Below are 21,513 nucleotides of genomic sequence, written 5' to 3'. Positions count from 1 at the left end.
ACCCAGGGATCAAACTCAGGTCTCCCTCACGACAGACAGATTCTTTACCGTCTGAGCCACCAGGGAAGCCCTGAACTTAATTACTATTTATTAAAGCACTGTCCTTAACTATAAGAGGCTACTTTATTCTATTTTCGTTTGACATTTAATGGAATGAGATGAGTGAATAAATGTCATAAAACAGAGAGAAAGATCAAAGATGTGAATGAGGAGGAGGGAAGGCAGAAAGAAAAACAGGGGACGAAATGACACTGGCCCGGGGTGGGGAGAGGGGGCCAGGCAAAGTCAGCCCAGCAGGCAGCTGGGAGAAGTGGGTGGGGAGCTGCAGGGGTGTGGAGGAAGGGCAGCTGCATAGGAAGGCAGCCCACAGGACCTAAGAGTCCCCAACTACACAGAGATCTAGCACTGCTGCTAAAGGAGAAGAGGGCAGGAGTGTCAGGGATCTGGCATGGACACAAGCCAACACAGAAGTGTCGCGACACCCGGTGGTCATGTCTATACACACCCCTGCTTCCCAGCTCTGTCTGCTGAAAGGGCCAGAGGAAGCTGTGGCATCCCAGGGGTCACTGAGCACTCCAGAGCCCAGCCCGTGGTCTCTAATACCCTTCTCCACTATAAGGAACTGGGGGTCCCGGAGAAATGGCTGATAATGGAGCTGAGAGAACGGGTACAGAGCAAGAGCCGGGAACATCGCATCATGCAAGGAGAAGGGTTGCAAGGAGCTCTCACCGGGCAAAATAAACATGCGAGTAAAGGATTCTAAACCACAGAAAAGAGAACAGGAGAAACGTCCCTAAGTGCACTGTGATGTGAACAAATCCCTCGCAGTAGAGCGTGAGCTAGAAAGTGTACAAGGAAGGACAGAACCAGAAAATCCTCACGAGGCAGCTCTCTGAAACTTGAGCAATTTGGGTGAGACTCCTGGGAGGATGCAACAGCTAGCAGGTGAGAAGTGCAAGGGTACAGGGTGTTCAGTCTCCAAGTGTCATCTCTCATGGAAGACAGAGCACAAAGGAAAACAGTAACTGCGGAGGGAATCCCGAAGCCTCCACCTGACCTCGGTCAGGGTGACATCAAGGTAGAAGACATCGGTAGAGACAACACACGTCCTACCGATGGCCTGCGCCCTGTGGAGAACAAGTACAAGCGCCGGGTCATCACGAGGAAACAGCAGACAACCCCTCACCATGGGACAGTCGACAAACCGCTGGCCCTGAATGTGCCCACACGACCACGAGACAGGAAGACAGTTGCAGGAGCTGACCTAGATTATAAGAAACAGGACTAGAGACACTCGAAGCTGGAGTCTCCTTCACTATAAAGGACATTTTGGGGAACAACTGGCAAAATGTGAATAATATCCTTAGATCAGACAACAGATTAATAAAATAATACACATAATATATATATGTGTATATCTACAAAGCATATATGGTATAACCTATAATAACAGATACTACAATAAATTACACAATGTCAATGCCAATTTGCTGATCTTGAATTAGACGGTGGTAACATAAGAGAATCCTCTGGCTTGGGGATATACACACTGAAGTATTTCAAGATGAAAAGGCCCATACCTAAAACTCTAAAATGGTTCAAAGGAAAAATCAATGTGTGTGTATACATGCCTGTATACCTTCATATGCAAATGAGAGGAGAGAGGGGGGCAAGGAGTGGAAGAGAGGGAGGGAGAAAGAAAGCCACCGTAGTAAAATGGCAACACTGGGAATCTGAGTGAAGATGCAAAACAATTCTGTCAAATTAAACCCAAATTATGTCAAAATAAACATTTTTAAAAAAAATTAAACAAGAGGAATCTCTTGGTGGCTCAGCAGTTAAAGATGCTGCTTTTCCAATGCAGAGGGCACAGGTTCCATCCCTGGTGGGGGAACAAAGATCCCACATGCCATAAGGCATGGACAAATAAAGAAACAAAGAAGAAAAAAAAATATCCACGGTGGGAGGGAGAGAATATATGTACACATACAGCTGCTTCACTTCATTGTATGGCAGAAACTAACATAATATTGCAAAGCAACTATACTCCAATAAAATAAGAAGGAAAAAAGTCCAGAAATCCCCACACGAGTGGCATGTCCCCACCCTCAGGAGGCGGGGAAAGAGTCTCGGCAGGGACCTACCACTGCAAACTCATCTCTGTCCAGGTGCCCGTCCTTGTCGATGTCGCTGAGGTCCCAGACCTGCAAGGGAAGAGCAGCAAGGCTTAATGGGGGATGGCACCTGGGCTTCCCACAGGCAGGAAGGGCCTGTGTGGTGGCAGGCACGCCCACCAGAACTCACATTCTGACTGCACACCCAGGTTAAGACAAGGAAATCAAAGTGCATTTAAAAACCAGTCTTTAGGTTCTCTGAAAAGCCATCATCCGATGAAGCGTTGTCAATTCCAAGATCCTTTCCACCATATTTCCACCATTTTCACTAACAGATGACCATGATTATAATGACGTCTAATCTGGTTTTTAGTCTTTGGTTTTAGTACAGTTACTTCTCTGAACACAAGCCTGCCCCCCACGCATGTGCACATCCACGCACACACACACACACAAATACCCACCCAGCCACCCTATCCCCATCATAGCTGGGGAGGGCCATGGGCATGCACTTGAATAGGACTATGGGATCTTGCCGCCTCTCCCCTATCAGTGGATGGTGAGAAAGAAGTCACAAACTATGCCAGGTCAACCTAGCACCCAAAAAGACAAGGCAGGCACAAATCAAATGCCATGTGCTAGGTTTTCCAAAGTACAATCAAGGCACGAGCTTCCTGACCTAGGTGAGCCATCCAGGACCAGTAGGGGGGCCGACCTGACGCAGACACCAGTGCCCAGAGCCAGGCAAGGGGCCAGGGTCCATCCATGATGCTATGGATGCTAGTACCCGATCCCCAGTCAACCACTAGCTGCTTCAGCCCAGGGCTGCTTGTCATATGTAGGCCCTCCTCTTTACCTCCTGCTGCTGTGTCCTTGGCCGGGGCCACTCCATCACTCCACAGACACCAGAGCTTCAGCTGGCCGCCCTGCCTCTAGTCCTGTCCCCAGGGCAATCCCAGGACCTGCCCTAAAATGCACTCTCACCCCACTTTACCCCACCGACAGCATTCAGACCCTGCCCCTCTGCCTGGCACAGGGAGCCCTGTGCCCTGAGCTGGTCTCCACAACCCAGCCCATCCTCCTGGGACTCCACCTTGACCTCTAGGGACCTCAAACTGATCACAGTCACCTCAAGCACATGGATGCCCTTTTAAGTGTCTGGCACTGGGCTGAGTGCTTTACGTCCATGGTCTCAACTGAGGAAGTAGCAGCTCAGAAAGAGTAACATCCCCCAAAATACAGCACCCAGAGGTGTTCCTGGCTCCACAGTCCTACCCCACCCTGGCACCACTGATGTTTGGGGCCAGATCATCTCTGTGGAGGCCACCCTGTGCACGGTAGGATACTGAGCAGCATCCCTGGCCTCTGCCCACCTGCTATCAATAGCACACAACCCAGGTGGGACAACCAAGAATGTCTCCAGACACTGCTCAACATCCCTCGTGGGTGGAGCTGCCTGGTGAGAACGCCAGCCCTCCTCGGCAGGCTGGGCAGCCTCTGCGCATGCCATCGTGCACCCGGCCTTCTCAACCCATCATCAGCCCCTGTTCCATCCCTCTGGAGGCTATAACCCAGGGCCATCTCCTCTAGGCAGCCTTCCCTGCCTGCGCTGAACCCCTCCGCTCAGGGGGGTCAGGTACCTCCCCTTCTACTGTCCCCACCAAGCAGAACTGTGATTACCAACGAGGCAATGGTGGGGCGTGGGAGCACCAGGGAAAAGCGAGGGCTGTGGGACCACCAGGACCTCATTCCCTTCTCCATGAAACCCTGTGCAAATGACTGCCCATTCTCAAGGCCCCCATTTCGGCATACGGAAAATGGAGGGCCTCCCTGGCGGTACAGTGGTTAAGACTCTGTGCTCCCAGTGAAGGGGGTACTGGTTCGGGGCACTGGTTCAAGACCTGGTTAGGGAAGATCCCACATGCTGTATCTCAGAAAAAAAGAAAGAAAACAAAAGTGACACCATCCATAATACCATCCGTAACAAGTTACTCAGTGACTTCATTCCTGCAAAGCCCTAGAACTAGGTCTGGCACATACTAAGCCCTCAATAAATAAATACTAGGATCTTAACTATTACTTACTTATTTGACCTCTAGGACTGTATCTATTAATAATTCTATCCCCCTCTTCCCAGTGCTCAGCACAAGGCTGACCCAGAGCAGACTCCAAAAAAAGATTCCAAATGACTAAATGGATACCCAATGTGTGGGTGCAGGGGGGCACAGATGAATGAGTGTGCAGAGATGCATGGATGGATGCCTGAGTGCACCGATATGCGCATGCATAGATGGGTGGGTGAGTGGACGTGGAGGTGTGCATGCACAGGTAAACGGGTGCACATGTGGGTTGGTGTTTGGAAGGAGGGAGAGAATGAGAGAAGAGGAGAAGTGACCCTTGTGGACAAAACCTGGTGCCAGGGGAGAAGATCTGCAGAACTCACCCTTCCAAGCTGCAGCTCCCCTTCTAATAAGGCACACCCCACTTCTGTGATCTCCTTGCCTTGTGCGTGACTTGGCTCTACGACACTATCACAGCCACTGTTGGGTACCGTGAAGAACTGCCACGTAAAGGCACACGCCGTGCAGGAGCAGGCCACCCCATCCTGCCTCATAAAGACCACTGGGGTCACCATGGGTCCCCCTCACGGTCTCCATCTACACCACACCACGACCAAGAAGACACGGGGATCTGTGAGAGCCCCTTTCTTAGTGGCCTCATTTCCAAACAAAGTCCTATCTGGGTGCTATAAAAAGGGCCAGAATCTGCAAATGTGCAACTCAAACAGGGACGTTACTAGATGAATCCTAGTGGGCAGGAATCTGCCCCTTTCCCCTCGGTTCTACCAAATATCATGAGCTTGACCCACAGGTGTGGCCTAGGGCAGCAGGGACCTTGCTCTGTCCTCCTGCTCTAGGTCTGCACCTGTCACATCAGCAGTTCCATCCAGACACCCATCCCCCTCGATCCAGAGCGGCACAGAGACAGCCACTGCAGAACTCGGCTATATGCACAGGGCAGACGTGAGGGGCCATAACCAAATCTCGTCAGAAGGAAAACAGTCAGGTTTCGAGAGCTGTATCTAAAAAAACTTGTACGGACTTCCCAGGTGATCCAGTGGCTAAGATTCTGTGCTTCCACTGCAGAGGGCATAGGTTTGATTCCTGGTTGGGGGATAAAGATCCCGCATGCTGTGCAGTGTGGCCAAAAAAAAAATTTTAAATACTTGGGTTTAATAGGAACAAAACTGAGGCTTTAAAATAAAGGGGAGGAGGCGTGGAGAACGCATAAAATTTTATCTAAACTTGCAGCAGAATTGAAACTATCTTTACCTTAAGTTCACGGGGAGGGAAAAAAATTAAAAATAGAAAGGAAATACAGACATATATGACCATACTCTTCCCCTAGAGGTCTGCGTTCAAGTCCAGCTTGGTCTGTCCTCAGCCCTGGGCAGCAAGAGCACCTCTGAGGTTGCCACCCCACGCATGCTGGGGAACCTCCGTGAGCTGCACCCTGTGAGGCCCGAGCCAGCCCAAATGCAGTGACGACTCCATCCACATCAGCTCCCGTAAAAACTGATGGTGCACAGCTGTGCCAAGAGGCCTTCAAGTGTCGGGGGAGGTGGCAGGGCAGCGTACCAACCGGATTCAGCAGTAGAGCCCTGTGCGAGAGAACCACTTACCCTGCCCAGGACATCAAGAGGCAGCTTTGAGTTCATGAGGACTGGCTTGACTTTGTCTCCAGACAGCAAACCATTGACAGGTAAGAGGCTTTCAAAAATTCCATCAAACTTTGCCTTTTCTTCTACCTAGTTGAAAAGAAACAGCCTGAGTGAGGGAAAAAGTATGAGTGTCCAAAATGAGCCCTGACCTTAAAGCTGAATGAAAGTGGGCAAGGATCCAGCACTGGGCTCACCTAAGAGCATGGGACAGTCTTCCTGCACTTCCAAAGTCAAGTCTAGGCAAAAGGATACAGTCCTTGAGTGACTACGGATATGATGGCAAAGGTCAACAGAGGAGAGAGGGGCCTAGCAGACTATAGTTCATGGAGTCACAAGAGTCGGACATGACTTAGTGACTAAACAACAACAAAAACAGCCCAAGGCAATCCAGAGATTCAATCCCTATCAAAATACCAATGGCATTGTTCATAGATGAGAACAAGTAATTTTAAAATTTGTATGGAAATGCAAAAGACCTCAAATAGCCAAAATAGTCTTGAGAAAAAAGGCAGAGCTGGAAATATCAAGCTCCCTAACTTCAGACTATACTATTATAGCTACAGTAATCAAAACAGTATACTACTGGTTCAAAAACAGACACAAAGATAAAAGGAACACAACAGAGAGCCCAGAAGTAAAGCCATACACTTATGCTCAATTAGTGTGGAACAAATGAGGCAAAAACATACACTGGAGAAATGACAGTCCATTCAGTAAGTGGTGCTGGGGAAACTGGGCAGGTACATATGAAAGAATGAAACCAGAACACTGTCTTACACCACATACAAAAATATGCATACAAAAAAAAAAAGTGGATCAAAGACCTAAATGTAAGACCAGAAAACCCAAAACATAGGCACAACACTCTTTGATATAAATCATGGCGATACTTCTTTAGATCTGTTTCCTAAAGCAAACAAAAGCAAAAACAAAAACAAAGAAATGGAACCTAATTAAAAGCTTTTGCACAGCACAGAAAACCACCAACAAAATGAGAAGGCAGAGAGACGAGATGGCGGAAGAGCAGGTAGAAGTGGAGTACATCTCTCTCCACAGACGCATCAGAAGTACATCTTCAGATGCAGAAGATCTTGCAGAGAACAGCTGAGTACAGGCAGGGGTCCTTGACCACCAGAAAGGACCACATGGACTCAAGACCCAACACCTCCCAACTGCCGGTAGCGCCCAGCACAGGACGCCACACCCAAATAAGGAGCAAGGTAAGAACACAAACCCAGTCATCAGCAGACAGGCTTCCCCCAGACAACCCAAAACACACCCTGTCACCTGCTCCCACCAGAACACAAGCACAAGCCCCTCCCAACACAAAGCCTACATAGGCCACTGGACCAGCCTCACACGCCGAGGGCAGAGACCAAAACTGAGAGGAACTATGACCCTCTGACCACAGGAAAGGAGACCTCACACACAGTAAGCTAGACAAAACGAAAAGATGAGCAACGCTGTGCAAATGAAGGAGTGAGGTAAAAACTCACAGGACCAAATAAGAGGGAATAAGTCCCGAAAAAGAATCCAGAGCAACGTTAGCAGAGATGGTCCAAAATCTCAAAGACAGGACGGGGAAGACACAAGAGTCATTTAACACACTGAGCAAGGGCCTAGAGAGGTCTAAAGAGAAAACAAACAGTGACGAACAACACAACTACTGAAATTAAAAACACTCTAGAAGGAATCAATAGGAGAATAACTGAGGCAGAAGAATGGTAAGTGAGGTGGAAGACAGAATGGTGGAAATAACCACTAAAGAGCAGAATAAAGAAAAAACAGTGAAAAAAAAACTGAGGACAGTCTCAGAGACCTCTGAAACAATATCAAATGCACCAATATTCAAATTATAGAGGTCCTAGGAGAAGAAGAGAAAAAGAAAGTGTCAGAGAAAATTTTTGGAAAGATTATAGTTGAAAACTTCTCCAACATAGGAAAGGAATAGGAAAGTCCACCAAATTCAAGAAACACAGAGAGTCCTATACAGGATAAACGGAAGGAGAAATACACTGAGACATTTATTAATCAAACTAACAAAAATCAGACACAAAAGAAAAGTATGAAAAGCAGCAAGTAATATACTTGGTGCTTTGGGAAACCTCATATGATTAACAGCTGACTTTTAAGGAGAAACCCTGCAGGCCAGAAGGGAGTGGCAGGATACATTTTAGGTAAAGAAAGGGAAAAATCTACAACCAGGATTACTCTACCCAGGAAGGATCTCATTCAAAATTGTCAGAGAGATCAAAAGCTTTAATGGCAAGCAGAAGTAAAGGAATTCAGTAGCACCAAACAAGCCTTACAACAAACGCTAAAGGGACTTCTATAAAACAGGAAACACAAGAGAAGGAAAAGACCTACAAAAACAAACCCAAAACAATAAAATGCTAATAGGAACACATATATCAACAATCTCTTAAAATATAAACTGATTAAACAATCCAACCAAAGACACCAACTGGCTGAATGGATACAAAAACAAGACCCATATATATGCTGTCTACAAGACACCCACTTCAGACCTAGAGACACATACAGACCGAAAATGAGAGGACTGGAAAAGATATTCCATGCAAATGGAAATCAAAAGAAAGCCAGAGCAGTAATTCTCATTATCAGACAAAACAGACCTTAAAATAAACAATATTACAAGAGATAAGGACACTACATAATGACCATGGGATCGATCCAAAAAGAAGACCTAACAACTGTAAATACTGATGCAACCAACACAGGAGTGTGCTCAGTCGCTTCAGTCGTGTCCAGCTCTCTGTGACCCCATGCACTTGTAGCCCACCAGGATCCTCAGTCCATGGAACTCTCTACGCAAGAATACTGCAGTGACTTGCCCTTTTCTTCTCCAGAGGATCCTCCTGATCCAGGGATCAAACCTACGTCTCCTGCATTGCAGGCAGATTCTCTACCACTGAGCCACCAGAGACGCCAAATACATAAGGCAAACACTAACAGAATAAAAAGGGAAATCAACAGTAACACCATAATAGTGGGTGACTTTAACACCCCACTTACACCAATGGACAGATTATCCACAGAGAAAATTGATAAGAAAACACAACCCTTAAATGACACATTAGGCCAGATGGACCTAATTGATATCTTCAGGACATTTATCCAAACACAGAATACACTTTCTTCTCAAATGCACAAACAACATTCTCCAAGATAGATCATATCTTGGGTCACAAATCAAGCCTTGGTAAATTTAAGAAAATTAAAGTTGTATCAAGCATCTTTTCTGTGACTACAACACTATGAGACTAGATATCAATTAGGGATATCTAGAGTCAGACACGACTAAAGAGACTTAGCAGCAGCAGCAGCAGGGGGCAAAAACGTAAAAAACACAAACACGTGGAGATTAAGCAATATGCTTCTAAATAACCAACAGGTTATTGAAGAAGTCAAGGAGAAAATTTTAAAAATACCTAAAAAAAAAAGTGACAAAACACGATGACTCAAAACCTAAGGGATGCAACAAAAGCAGCTCTACAGGGAAGTTTAGAGCAATACAATTCAACCTCAAGAAACAAGAAAAACATCAGATTGACAACATTATCTTATACCTAAAGCAACTGGGAAAAGAACAAAAAACCCCCAAAGTTAGTAGAAGGAAATAAATCATAAAGATCAGAGCAGAAATAAATGAAAAAGAAATGGAGGAAACAATAGCAAAGATCAATAAAACTAAAAGCTGGTTCTTTGAGAAGATAAACAAAATTGACAAATTATCCAGACTTACCAAGAAAAAAAGGGGGAAGACTTAAAATCAATAAAATTAGAGATGAAAGGTAGCCTGTGAATGGGAGAAGAGATTTGGAAATGATTTACCTAATAAGGGGTTAATATCTAAAAATATACAGAGAACTCATTCAACTCAGTATCAAAAACCAAACAACCTGATTAAACAATGGGCAGAGGATCTGAACAGACATGTTTCCAAAGAAGTATTACAGATGGCCAACAGACACGTGAAAAGATGCTCAATGTCATCATCAGTGAAATGCAAACCAAAACCACAATGAGGTATCACTTCACACCTGTCAGAATGGCTACTGACAAAAAGACAACAAATAACAAACGTTACTGTGAGTGTAGAAAAAACCCTATGCAGTGTTGGCAGGATTATAAAATGGTCCAGCCACTATCGGGAACAGTATGGAAGTTCCTCAAAATGTTAAAAAACAGGACAATCATACAATCCAGCAATTCTACTTCTGGGTATTTTTCCAAAGAAAATAAAAACCCTAATTGGAAAAGATGTGATCCCTATGTCCACTACAGCATTATTTACAATAGCCAAGATATGGAAGCAACCCAAGGGTCCATCAATAGAAGACTGAAAAGAAAAATGTGGCAGAGGCTTCCCTGGGGGCTCAGTGGTAAAGGACCTGCTTGTCAAAGCAGGAGACACAGGTTTGATCCCTGATCCAGGAAGATCCCACACGCTGCAGAGCAACTAAGCCCATGCGCCGCAACTGTTGTGCCTGTCTGTACTCTAGGGCCCAGAAGCCACAGCTACTGAGTCTACAGGTGGCAACGACAGGCCCGTGTGCCTTAGAGCTCGTACTCTGCACGAGAAAAGCCACCACAGTGAGAAGCCTGCACACCGCAGCTAGAGGAACGCCCATGCAGCAATGAAGACCCAGCACAGTCAAAACTAAGTAAAATCATTTTTTTAAAGATGTGCTGTGTGTATATGCTTATACACACACAGACATACAAACTTACACACAATGGAATTATTACTCACTAAAAAAAAAAAAGAACTCTTGCCATTCATGACACCATGGATGGATCTAGAGGGTTTCATGCCAGATGAAAGAAGACAGAAAAAAAGGAATACCATGTGATCTCACTTACATGTGGAATCTAAGAAACAAAAGGAAAACTCTCCTAGATACAAAGGAGAAACAAGGTGGTTCCCAGGGGGAGGGGGTGGAAGGTTGGGCAAACACCTGAAGGAAAGTAAAAGTACACACTTCAAGGTACAAAACGAATAAGCCAGGGGATGCAACATATGGCATAAGGAATACGGCCAGCAACACTGTAGCAACTTTATATGTAGAGGATGCTTACTAGGCTTACCATGGCGATCATCTCATCAACATATGCAAATGTCAAATCACTATGAAAACTAACACTGAGACTGAAGTTAACATAATGCTGTACATCAACTATGTTTCAATTTAAAACAGTTAAGACAGTGTGAACGGGGCTTCCCAGGTAACTCAGTGGTAAAGGATCCACCTGTCAATGCAGGAGGCATAGGAGACTTGGGCTCCATCCCTCGGTCAGGAAGATCCCCTGGAGGAGGCAATGGAGACCCACTCCAGTATTCTTGACAGGATAATCCCGTGGACAGAGAAACCTGGCAGGCAACAGTCCATGGGGTCGAAAAGAGCACGCATGCATGCAAGATAGTGAATGAGTGATATGTATTTTACAACTCAAAAGAAAGAAACTGAAGTCAGAACACAAGCAGACACTGCGTGCTTGAGTCACCGTCAGCGCCAAGAAGCCCACCTCCCTGCATCTGCCTGGGGTGTGGAATTCTCCGCGGATCTGTCAGACTTGCCGACTCTGGCTTCAGGAAGCCCAGGGACTTTCACGACAGAAAAGAATGCTAACAATGGTCATGATCTCTGAAGGGACTCGAAGCTCTCTGCCCCGTCACAGCACCATTCCTTCCCCAACTCCCCTCTTCAAGGCCTCACAGGCTCCTCAGCCACCAGCTCTTCTCTTGAGGACTCAACACAGCCCCTCCTGTAAAGGGGCTGAAGCGGTTTGAGGAATAATAAGAGCCGTTTAGAACCGTCTTTCACAATGAAGCAGTTGCTTTTCAAAGTAGATGCCATGCAACTGGACTACACAGAAAGAAATCCTTGGGTACTATGATCATGGCTGGCAAAGTGCCTGATTTATCACAAAGGCAACTCCTTGCCCTTGGGTCAGCTGAGGCCTTCCCGCCCTGTCCCTGCACAGACCTCTCCCCAGGGTTCCCTCCTTGAACCCTTCCAACCCTATAAAAAAGGACAAAAAGCCACCTGGGGCTGGGAAGTGTCTCTTTTTTTTAAATTTCCTTTTAATTGGAGGATAATTGCTTTACAAATGTGGTACTGGTTTCTTCCGTACAACGACATGAATCAGCCGTAAGTATACATGTATTCCCTCCTGCTTAGGCCTCCCCCGCCCCGCCCCCAGTCCCAGCCCCCCAGGCATCACAGCGCTGACCTGAACTCCGTGCTGGACACAGTTCCCCACGAGCTGTCTGCCTTACACACGGTGGTGTACATATGCCAGTGCTACTCCCCCAATTCACCCCACCCCCTCTTGGCTTCGCTGTGGCCACAGGTCCGTTCTCCACGTCTGTGTCTCTACCCCTGCCCTGCATATCAGCACCATTTTTCTAGATCCCATACATATGCATTAATACATGGTATCTGTTTTTCTCTGACTTACTTCACTCTGTATAACAGATTCTAGGTTCATCCACCTCACTTCAACTGAAGAGAGGTGTCTACTTGATAGCAGGACTGCTATTAATACTGGTATTTAAGCCAAATAAAACTGAGGCAATGTAATAACCGTGAGTGGGGAGGAAGTCTCATTGGGAGACCATCTCTGACCATCTCTGTGACTCATTCACAAATTGCCTTCAGGAGTAATTCTGCACTTATTAAGAGACACATCACTCATTTCTTTTCTTTCTAGAAGCAGTAACACAGCTCTGTGGCCTCAACATCCTGTCTTTAAAAGAACATTTTAAGTGGTGAACGTTTTTCAAAAAGCAATGACAGCAACAGAGAGGAAAGAACTGTAAAGCATAGACTGGCTGGAAATAAGGGAGAAAGCTATGAAGACATTCTGGAAGTCTCCACGCTTGAAAGCTCACAATTTCTCCTTCTATCCTGATTAACCTACCCGGGCAGCAAAATCACAGAACATGACCTAGAAGTACAAGGTATCCAGTGTGAAATTTTCAGAATGCAACATTTGCCTGCCTTAGGAGGCAACAATACCCAATTACAGGAAAAGGTGATGGTTTTTGCAAAAGACTCTAATTTGAAGAAGTATTTCATCCAAATTCTGTGGCACAGTCACTCTGAAACAAAGTGGATGATACAATCACCCTATGAAACGTGCTGAACGTCATAAAGACTAACAGAAAAGCATGTGAGAGACAGCTGAGGGGGCGCCTGGCCCGGGCACTCACCCTCACAGCCCAGTGGGCCTCTGCAGAAGGCGGCGTGACCATCAGAGGGCTGCTGCTGTCGTGCTGAGGAGAGAGAGAGACAGTCCACTGTAGCTGGCCCCGAATTCTACAGGAGCACGGGTTCATGGTAGGGATATCCATTTCAAAGTGCTTTCAAAAGGGAGAAAGAGCTCAGCAAGTTAAACACAGAATCACCACATCACTCAGCAATTCTCCTCCTAGGTAAAGACCCCAAAGAACTGAAAACAGGCATGCAAACAATTCCTTGTACATGAATTTATTATGCCCACCAACAGACGAAAGGATCAACAAAATGAGGCAGACCACAGAATGCAATCTTATTCAGTCATGAAGAGGCATGAAGTACTGACACATGCTACAAAGTGGATGAACCTTGAAAACATTATGCTGAGTGAAAGAAACACGATGTATGGCTCTATAAAATGCACAGAGATAGAAAGCAGATCAGTGGCTGCCAAGGGCTGGGGGCCGGGTTGGGGGCAGGCAGAGTCAAGAATGATCACTTCGTGGGTACACAGTTTTCTCTGGGGTGCTGTGATAATGTTCTAGAACAGTCAGGTGACGGTTACACAATGCTGTGAACGCACTGAACAGCCCAATGGTTCATTTTTTAAATTGATTTTAGATTACGGGAATCTCCCTGCCATTAAAAGAAAATTAGAGAGAAAGAGAAAAAACATGGAGCGAGAGAGACGAACAGACAAAGCAGAGAAGCACGGAGGCTTCCGACACTTACGAATTTAGGTGGCGGCATGTTCAAGCTCAGATTGCTCAAGGCGACTTCGTGGCCGCTCTGCGCACAGGCCACCAGCCTCAGCGCGACATAGAAACCCTGCAATCCAAGAGGGGCAGGCGTAAACCCCACCCGGCGGGTGACGGCGGATGAGCTGTCTGCAGGCAGGGGCTCGGGGGCCGAGGGGTTTCATTTCGCTTCAGCAGGGGAGCCCGCACATGCTCAAGTCTCTTACAGACTCAAGCAAAGCCAGTCTCACCCTGGGAGCACTGCTTAAGTCAATGTGCTAAAACAGACTTAGCCCACTGCTTTCTGAACGCTATAAAATTTCAAACAGCTGTATTTTCAGAAACAATGAGCTCTCAACATTTAAAAAAATGCTAGAGTGTACAGTTTTAAGTCTAAAGGGTGGTTCAACTATGCACTGACTTTTTAGAAATGGTTTGGAATAGACACAGCTGTTTGGGGCCTGACACTCATGGCTCAGTGGATCCCCCTGGCCTCACTGAACAGAGCATCCCCCCTCACCCCTTGCTCCTCAATGGCCAGGCGTGGACTTCTCTCCCACACAGGACCAAGGACCTGAACTAGGGGCCTTGCCTCCTCCTCACCCTCCTCTGAAGCGAAGACTGATCATGCCACAGGCTTAGGGGACTTGTGTAGGATCACCTAGTTTTTCTAAATTGATCAACAGGCCTAAGAACATGGATTCTTTTTAAAGCTATAAACACAATTATGGTTTTAAAATCTCCTTCACAGAAATGTGAGCACTAGAGCAGCCTGTCTCAGGCTGATGTCTACAGAATGTCCGTGTACCATGTAGAGAAATGGGGACGTCAGTAAAGTTAGAAGAACTGCATTCAGCAAAGATAACAGGGTTCTTGGGGCTTCCTTGGTGGTCCAGTGGTTAAGACTCCACACCCCCAATGCAGGGCGCAGGGGTCTGATCACTGGTCAGGGAACTGAGATCCCACATGCCATGTGCTGCGGCCAAAAAATTTTTAAAAAGAGAAATAAAACAGGGTTCTCTCCCACAAAGGTCCTCTGAACCCTCAACACACAAACGTGCGCTATGAATCTCAAGCAAGGGAGGAGGAGCGCATGGTGCTAATTCCACAGGTCGGATCATGGACAGTGAGACATCAGGAACCATACCCCTTGGAACAGAGTTTGGGGAAAGACTGAACTAAATTAAAATATGACCAGTTAAAAATCATAAGGACTAGCTTCCCAGGTGGCACAGTGGTGAAGAATCCAACTGCCAATGCACAAAAAATCTAAAGCACTATAATATTCCACTTACAGAATATTCTCAAAATGATGGGATCACATCACAGAAGGAACCAGTGGTTGCCAGGGCTCAGGGTGTGACGCCCAATGGGCAGCATGAGGGGGACTCGTCGGGGGCAGTGAGAATGTCCTAATCCTGACAGTGGCCCTGGTTACCTGCATCTATGCGAGTGATGCAATTACACAGAATTCTATACACCAGGGACACCACCAGACCAAAGTGCCTACGCATGTGGTCAGCTCTGGGTGAGGCCCCTGGTCTAGCGCCGCGCGGGACCTAAGCACCGTGCTTTGGGGAGACAGGGAAAGCACACACGGGAACAATCTCAACTCTTTTCTGCAACTTCCTGAGAGTCTGAACTTACAGAACGTTGGGAAAACATCTGAGTCACTTGTAACCACACAAAATATTAAAAAGATTACGCTAACCAGGAAACATGGCTCCAAGAGCTCAAGAGGTCTTTATTTTGAAATGAAACCTTGGCGCCTTAACAGTCTGATGGCCCCACTTATGTCTGGTGACACCTGTCGGTGGCGACGACAGGGAGGAAGTGAGGGGCGACCTGGCCTGGGGCTCTGGCCCAGGCCCCCCACTTACTGTGTGCACGTGTATGTACCTGTTTGTCCAAGTACCCTTTACCTTCTGGGTCAGCCAAGTCCCATATCTGTGGAAACACAAAAGTGCTCGTGAGCGTGACCACCGATCATTTCCTCACCACACAGGAGCCACTCACCCATACACGTGAGCCTCATGTACAGGTACCAGCAGGCAGACCCAGACGAGGTGAGCGGCCTGGACCCCTCCCTCTCCCCAGTGAGGCACATAGCAGGCAGCAGCACAGTCCAGAGAACTCCCAAGGGTACTAGGCTCCAAGGCCAACGTAAAGCCACAGCTAAGACCCCAAGAGCGTTCAGGCCTCTTGTCCGCTACCCATGCAAAGGGGGGCAGCAACCATTAGACCATTTGCATCCACCAGTTATAGCCCCGAGAGGTTCACAGTGGCCAGCCCGCTTCCCAAGAGGAGTACAGACCCCATGAAGAGGGGTCTGTACAGGCTGGTCTCCACCTGCCAGGGGAGCCCTGAGGGTGTTTGCAGAAGAGAAATCGCTATCGTTCATCACATACCTTCCCAAGGATAATGTCTGAGAGCCCAGACTTCTTTAGAAAAAGTGCAGCTTCACTCGCCCCAACTCGCCCTGTGTATGCTGGGTCTACCTGGAATTGGGGAGCAACACTTGAGATAAGGCTTTGGCAGATGAGCAGCAGGTAAAGCAACACCCGTGACACTGGCCGCTGGCTGACAGCTGGGAAACAGAAAGGGAGGGGAGGCCTCTCTGGGTTGCAATTCACAGCTGGGGGTTTCCAAGTCACTCCCTCTCTAAGCTCAATCTGGAAAGACACTAGTGAAAACTTACCTGCTTGTAGTAAGACTCATATAATGGATTTCCGGTGGGAATCTGTAAACAAAACCACAGACATTGGTCAAACATGGACACAAAACCTCTCTTTAAAACAAGTGTCATCCCCTCAATCTGTCATCAGCAAAATACATAAATATCAAAATCAAAATGTAGGCACTTTAAATGTCCTCTCTACACAGACTCCCTCGAGGAGGAAATGGCAACCCACTCCAGTATTCTTGCCTGGGAAATCTCATGGACAGAGCAGTCTGTCAGGCTCCAGTCCAAGGGGTCGCAAGGAGTAAGACACGACTGAGTGACTTAACAACAAAAAACAGAGACTGCAGTTTATTCTCAGACAGATATCTCACACTTCCTCAGTTTAGAAAAAGGAAATGCTAATGCTCTCAAATAAGTCCTGATTCCAACACAAACCACGCAGTTGTTCAGGAGGAGTGGCAGCCCGGGCTGGTTTCCACTCACTGACCGATGGGATTTCGGTGCGTCCGGGAGCTCACAGGAACAGACATCATTATCCTTTGAGACTGTGCTCTGGCTCCAGAATCGGAACAGGAGTCTCCACAAGTCACCATGAATCACCAGTCACGCCAGCTTCAGACTGGTTTCCCTGCTCCAAGGCTTATCCCCACCCATCTGGTCTTCCTCCAGCCACCCACCCGAAGGGCGCTGACCAGCCCCAAGCACCAGGAAAGACTCGGCCAGTGACAGCTCCCACTAGGACAGGCAGAAAGTTCAGAGTCCTCAGCTTGGCACGGGAGACACTCCACGTTCCGGCCACCAGATTTCCTAAGATGCTGCTGTTCAGAGAGATAACCACCTGCTCTACAGTCAAGAGGCTAATTGAGACACGCCTGGATTCAGTTTGGTGATGGCGAAACCCTCACACATCCAACAGCCTCTGTGGGGTCTTTCCAACCTCAGCAAGTCGCCCCCCAGTGGCAAGGAGAAGATCCGCGGGAGTGTGCCAGCAGGGGCAGGAATTCAGCATCCCTAGAGCTGGACTGTGAAGAAAGCTGAGCGCCAAAGAATTGATGCTTTTGAACTGTGGTGTTGGAGAAGACTCTTGAGAGTCCCTTGGACTGCAAGGAGATCCAACCAGCCCATTCTAAAGGAGATCAGTCCTGGGTGTTCATTGGAAGGACTGGTGCTGAAGCTGAAACTCCAGTACTTTGGTCACCTCATGCGAAGAGCTGACTCACTGGAAAAGACCCTGATGCTGGGAGGGATTGGGGGCAGGAGGAGAAGGGGATGACAGAGGATGAGATGGCCGGATGGCATCACCGACTTGATGTGCATTGGTTTGGGTAGACTCTGGGAGTTGGTGATGGACAGGGAGGCCTGGCGTGCTGCGATTCATGGGGTCGCAAAGAATCGGACACGACTGAGCGACTGAACTGAACTGAACTGAAGGTGTTTTATTGCATGAAAGGAAAAAAGGAATTCACCATCTCTAAGGTCTTTTATTAGTGAAAGGAAAAAAGCAGGACATGGCAAAGGTGCTGCTGATTCAGGGAGCTGAGAAAAGTGAGGAAGACAACATCGTGCTTAATCGTATGGAAGGACAGGTGTGTAAACAGCTAAAGAGAAGAACGCCAGGAGAAATGAGTACCGGATGACAGCTGGGATGACAGTGTTCATTTTAAAAGTCTTCAAACACTGTTGTGCAATTTTTCATAATGAATAAAACAGGGGAGGTGGGTTCCTCTCAGCCACAATTACTGACTTGAACCAGCTCAACACTTGCACGCTACTGTGTGGTAAAAAATCACTTCAGTTTAAAAATAACGGCCAGATTACGGTCAGCTTCTCCAGCGGGTGGCAACACCTGCAAACACAGGAAGAAGTGAAAGTACAAGAACAGCGGCAATAGAGAATGAAAATAGAAGAAAAGGAGTATAAAGCCCAGAAAGGGAGGCAGAGGAAAGTCAAAACAAAAGAAAGAGGGGAAGTCCTGAAAAGACAGAAAAAGAGGCAGAGCAATATGAAAAAGCAAGAAACGGGCCTTCCCTGGTGATCCAGTGGCTAACACCCCACTTTCCCAAGGCAGAAGCCCACGGTTCAATCCCTGGTCAGGGCACCATTCCCCGCATGTCGTAACTAAGACTTCCCTCGAGCTGCACCTAAGACCTGCTGCAGCCAAAATGAATAAATAAATATTTTTAAAATACACTACTGTGATAGATAGCTTTAAAAAAAAAAAAAAAAAAGGCAAGAAAGGAGGGTAAAGACCGAAGCTTGAGAAAGAAAAGACAAGGACACCAGTGAGAAGACACGAGAGCTAAGCGGGGACTTCCCTGACAGTCCAGCGGTTAGGACTTGCTGCTTTCATTGCCATGGGCCCAGGTTCAAGCTCTGGTCAGGGAATTAAGATTCGGCAAGCAGTGTGGCACAGCCAAAAGAAAAAAAGCTAAGTGTCAGGGAATTAAGATTCGGCAAGCAGTGTGGCACAGCCAAAAGAAAAAAAGCTAAGTGTACAGCAGCTATGGCAACTCCCTGGCCAGCAGCTTCCTCCCGCCCCAGGCCCTTGCAGATACCATTCCAGGGGAGGCTGTCCCCTTAGCTGCTTATGACTTAGACAGTAGTGACCACCATCACACCCTGTTTGATCGCCAGAATTTAAAATTCCACTTGAAATCATAGAATTCAACAGCAAAAAACCAAACAACCCACTATGACCTGAAGTCTTCATATGCCTATGAAGAAATAGGCAGAGGATCTGAACAGACATTTTTCCAGAGAAAACATTACAGATGACCAACAGGCATGTGAAAAGACACTCAACATCACTAATCATTAGGGAAAGGCAAATCAAATACTACAGTACCCCACCTCACACTGGTCAGAAAGGCTAGCACCAAGAAGATTAAAAAATAACAAGTACTGGTGAGGATGTGGAGAAAATGGAAGCCTTGAACACTGCTGGTGGGGTGTAGCGGCTACGGCCGCTATGAAACACAGTACAGAGAGTACAGAGAGTTGTCAGAAAATTAAAACGAGACCTGCCATACGATCCAGCAATGTTACTTCTGGGTGCTGATCCAAAGGAAATGAAAACACTAACTCAAAGGCAAACAAACAAACACCTCCATGCACATTGAGGAATTATTTACAATAGCCAAGACCTGGAAGCAACCTAAATATTTACTCATTGATGGATGAGTGGATAAAGAAAACATGGTGTGTACACACACAAAAAGAGGAATACTGCTCAGTCTTTAAAGAAGATCTTGCCATTTGTGACGATGAAACCTGAGGTTCATTACGCTAAGTGAAATAAGTTACACAGGGAAAGACGATCTCACTTGTATGTGGAATCTAAAAAACAAAAAACCAAACCCACAGATACAGAGAACAGACAGGTGGTTGCCAGAGGTGGGAATAGGGGGTGGGCAAAATGGGTAAAGGTGGTCAAAAGGTGCAAACTTCTGGCTATAAAATAAGTTAGTTAATAATATTGTATTGTATACTGAAAGTTACTAAGAGGACATCTTAAAAGTTCTCATCACAAGAAAAGAAATTTTATAACTATGTGTGGTGATGGATGTTAAGTATTGTGATCATTTCACAACATGAATAACAAATAAATAACAAATCATCACGTTGTACAAGTGAGACTAACATAATGTTATATAGGTCAACTATAATCTCAATTTAAAATAATTAACTAATTAAAGGTCTACATGCTCTCAAAACACATCACCCTGGAGGAATAAGGCCAAGAGAGGAAGCAGAGTCAGGCCGGCTGTTTGTCACCTCTCAGTAAAGGTGGTGGTGCTGGGTCCCAACAGTACATCACGTAATCGTAGCGCATGGGAACAGAATTCAAGACCACAGGGACCCCCCCTCCCAACCTGGACAAAGGTGCCCTTGTTGCCAACAATCGGAAAGACATGGCTCTGAAACGAATTTCCAGTGGTATTTTTTTTTTAAGATCTCATGTTAGGCAACAGAGAAGTTTCTAAGCTACTGTGATTCCAGTGAAAAACAGAGTTATGGTATTTGGAGCACCGAGGGTTAATAACTGTCTCAAACTTCTCAAAGATCCCCTGGAGAAGGAAATGGCAACCCACTCCAGTACTCTTGCCTGGAAAATTCCATGGACACAGTCTGATAGGCTACAGTCCATGGGGTCACAAAGAGTCGGACACGACTGAGTGACTTCACTTCTACTTCTTCAAACTTCCCAAATGCTTCCGAATCAGATCCACGATCAGGAGAAACAAGACCTCAAATAGTCCAGAAAAGGCCCTGAAGCCCCAGGCCCCAAAGCCTGGACTGTCAGTGCTAAGAGCTCCTCTCATAGGCAATCTGTAGTCAGAGGTCGATCCCAGATGACCTACAGCTAATGGAAAACCACAGAGTATGCCTCACTCATTCCTCACTAAATACAGGGATCTGTCTGGGTAACCTGGGACAATGACAGCAGGTAAGAGGTTCTGATTTAATTACACACACGTCAGCCACTACATAAGCAGAAACGGGCGGGGAAGGGGAAACATCAGTAGATCTAATTGGCACTTCCTCTTACCACACAACTTCCCCCCAGGGACAGTGGAGTCATGCCTGCCAGCTGCCCCATACATGACTGCAACAAAACTGAAGACAAACGCTGCTCAGGCCTCGAGCCCCTGGATGACAGGTAGAATCTGGGACACAAGCAGCTCACTGCTGCGGGCAGCCACTCTGCTAGGACAGAGGCCCGAGTGCTGAGCGTGGGCACCAGAGCTGCCCACCTCTGTCCAACCCCGAAGTGAGGCCAGGGCAAAGGCAGAAAGGGAACAGGCCAGGGGACAAGGCCTCCAGTGTTCAGAGGCTGCGGACTACTCAGAGATGGCTTCAAGAACGGAAGTCAGACAGAGCCTGCACAGGAGGGCGTTCTCCTCCACCAGACTAGGGTGCTAAGGGGCCACCTTTGACCCTGAATTATTCACTGACATTCAGTATGACTTTCACTTTGGGGACTTTCCTGTAG

General features: G+C 46.9%; 1 protein-coding gene across 17 annotated transcripts in view; it reads right to left on the bottom strand.

The window, feature by feature from the left end:
- EPS15L1 (epidermal growth factor receptor pathway substrate 15 like 1) overlaps window positions 1–21,513 on the bottom strand; it is a 105,387-nt gene that overhangs the window by 63,747 nt on the left and 20,127 nt on the right. For 12 of the 17 annotated variants that reach the window (XM_065917504.1, XM_065917508.1, XM_065917509.1 and 9 more), the window contains exons 2-8: window positions 16,536–16,577; window positions 16,246–16,335; window positions 15,737–15,784; window positions 13,833–13,928; window positions 13,076–13,225; window positions 5,797–5,922; window positions 2,145–2,204 (exon numbers count right to left, since the gene is read on the bottom strand). In XM_065917504.1, the coding sequence (XP_065773576.1) occupies window positions 2,145–2,204; window positions 5,797–5,922; window positions 13,076–13,225; window positions 13,833–13,928; window positions 15,737–15,784; window positions 16,246–16,335; window positions 16,536–16,577 (612 nt within the window). The remainder of the gene's footprint in view (window positions 1–2,144; window positions 2,205–5,796; window positions 5,923–13,075; window positions 13,226–13,832; window positions 13,929–15,736; window positions 15,785–16,245; window positions 16,336–16,535; window positions 16,578–21,513) is intronic. The other 5 variants (XR_010660848.1, XM_065917507.1, XM_065917513.1 and 2 more) reach the window with 2 other exon arrangements.

Source organism: Muntiacus reevesi, chromosome 1 (assembly GCF_963930625.1).
Source record: "Muntiacus reevesi chromosome 1, mMunRee1.1, whole genome shotgun sequence".
Classification (NCBI taxonomy): domain Eukaryota; kingdom Metazoa; phylum Chordata; class Mammalia; order Artiodactyla; family Cervidae; genus Muntiacus; species Muntiacus reevesi.
This window is presented reverse-complemented; position numbering and strand designations above follow the sequence as displayed.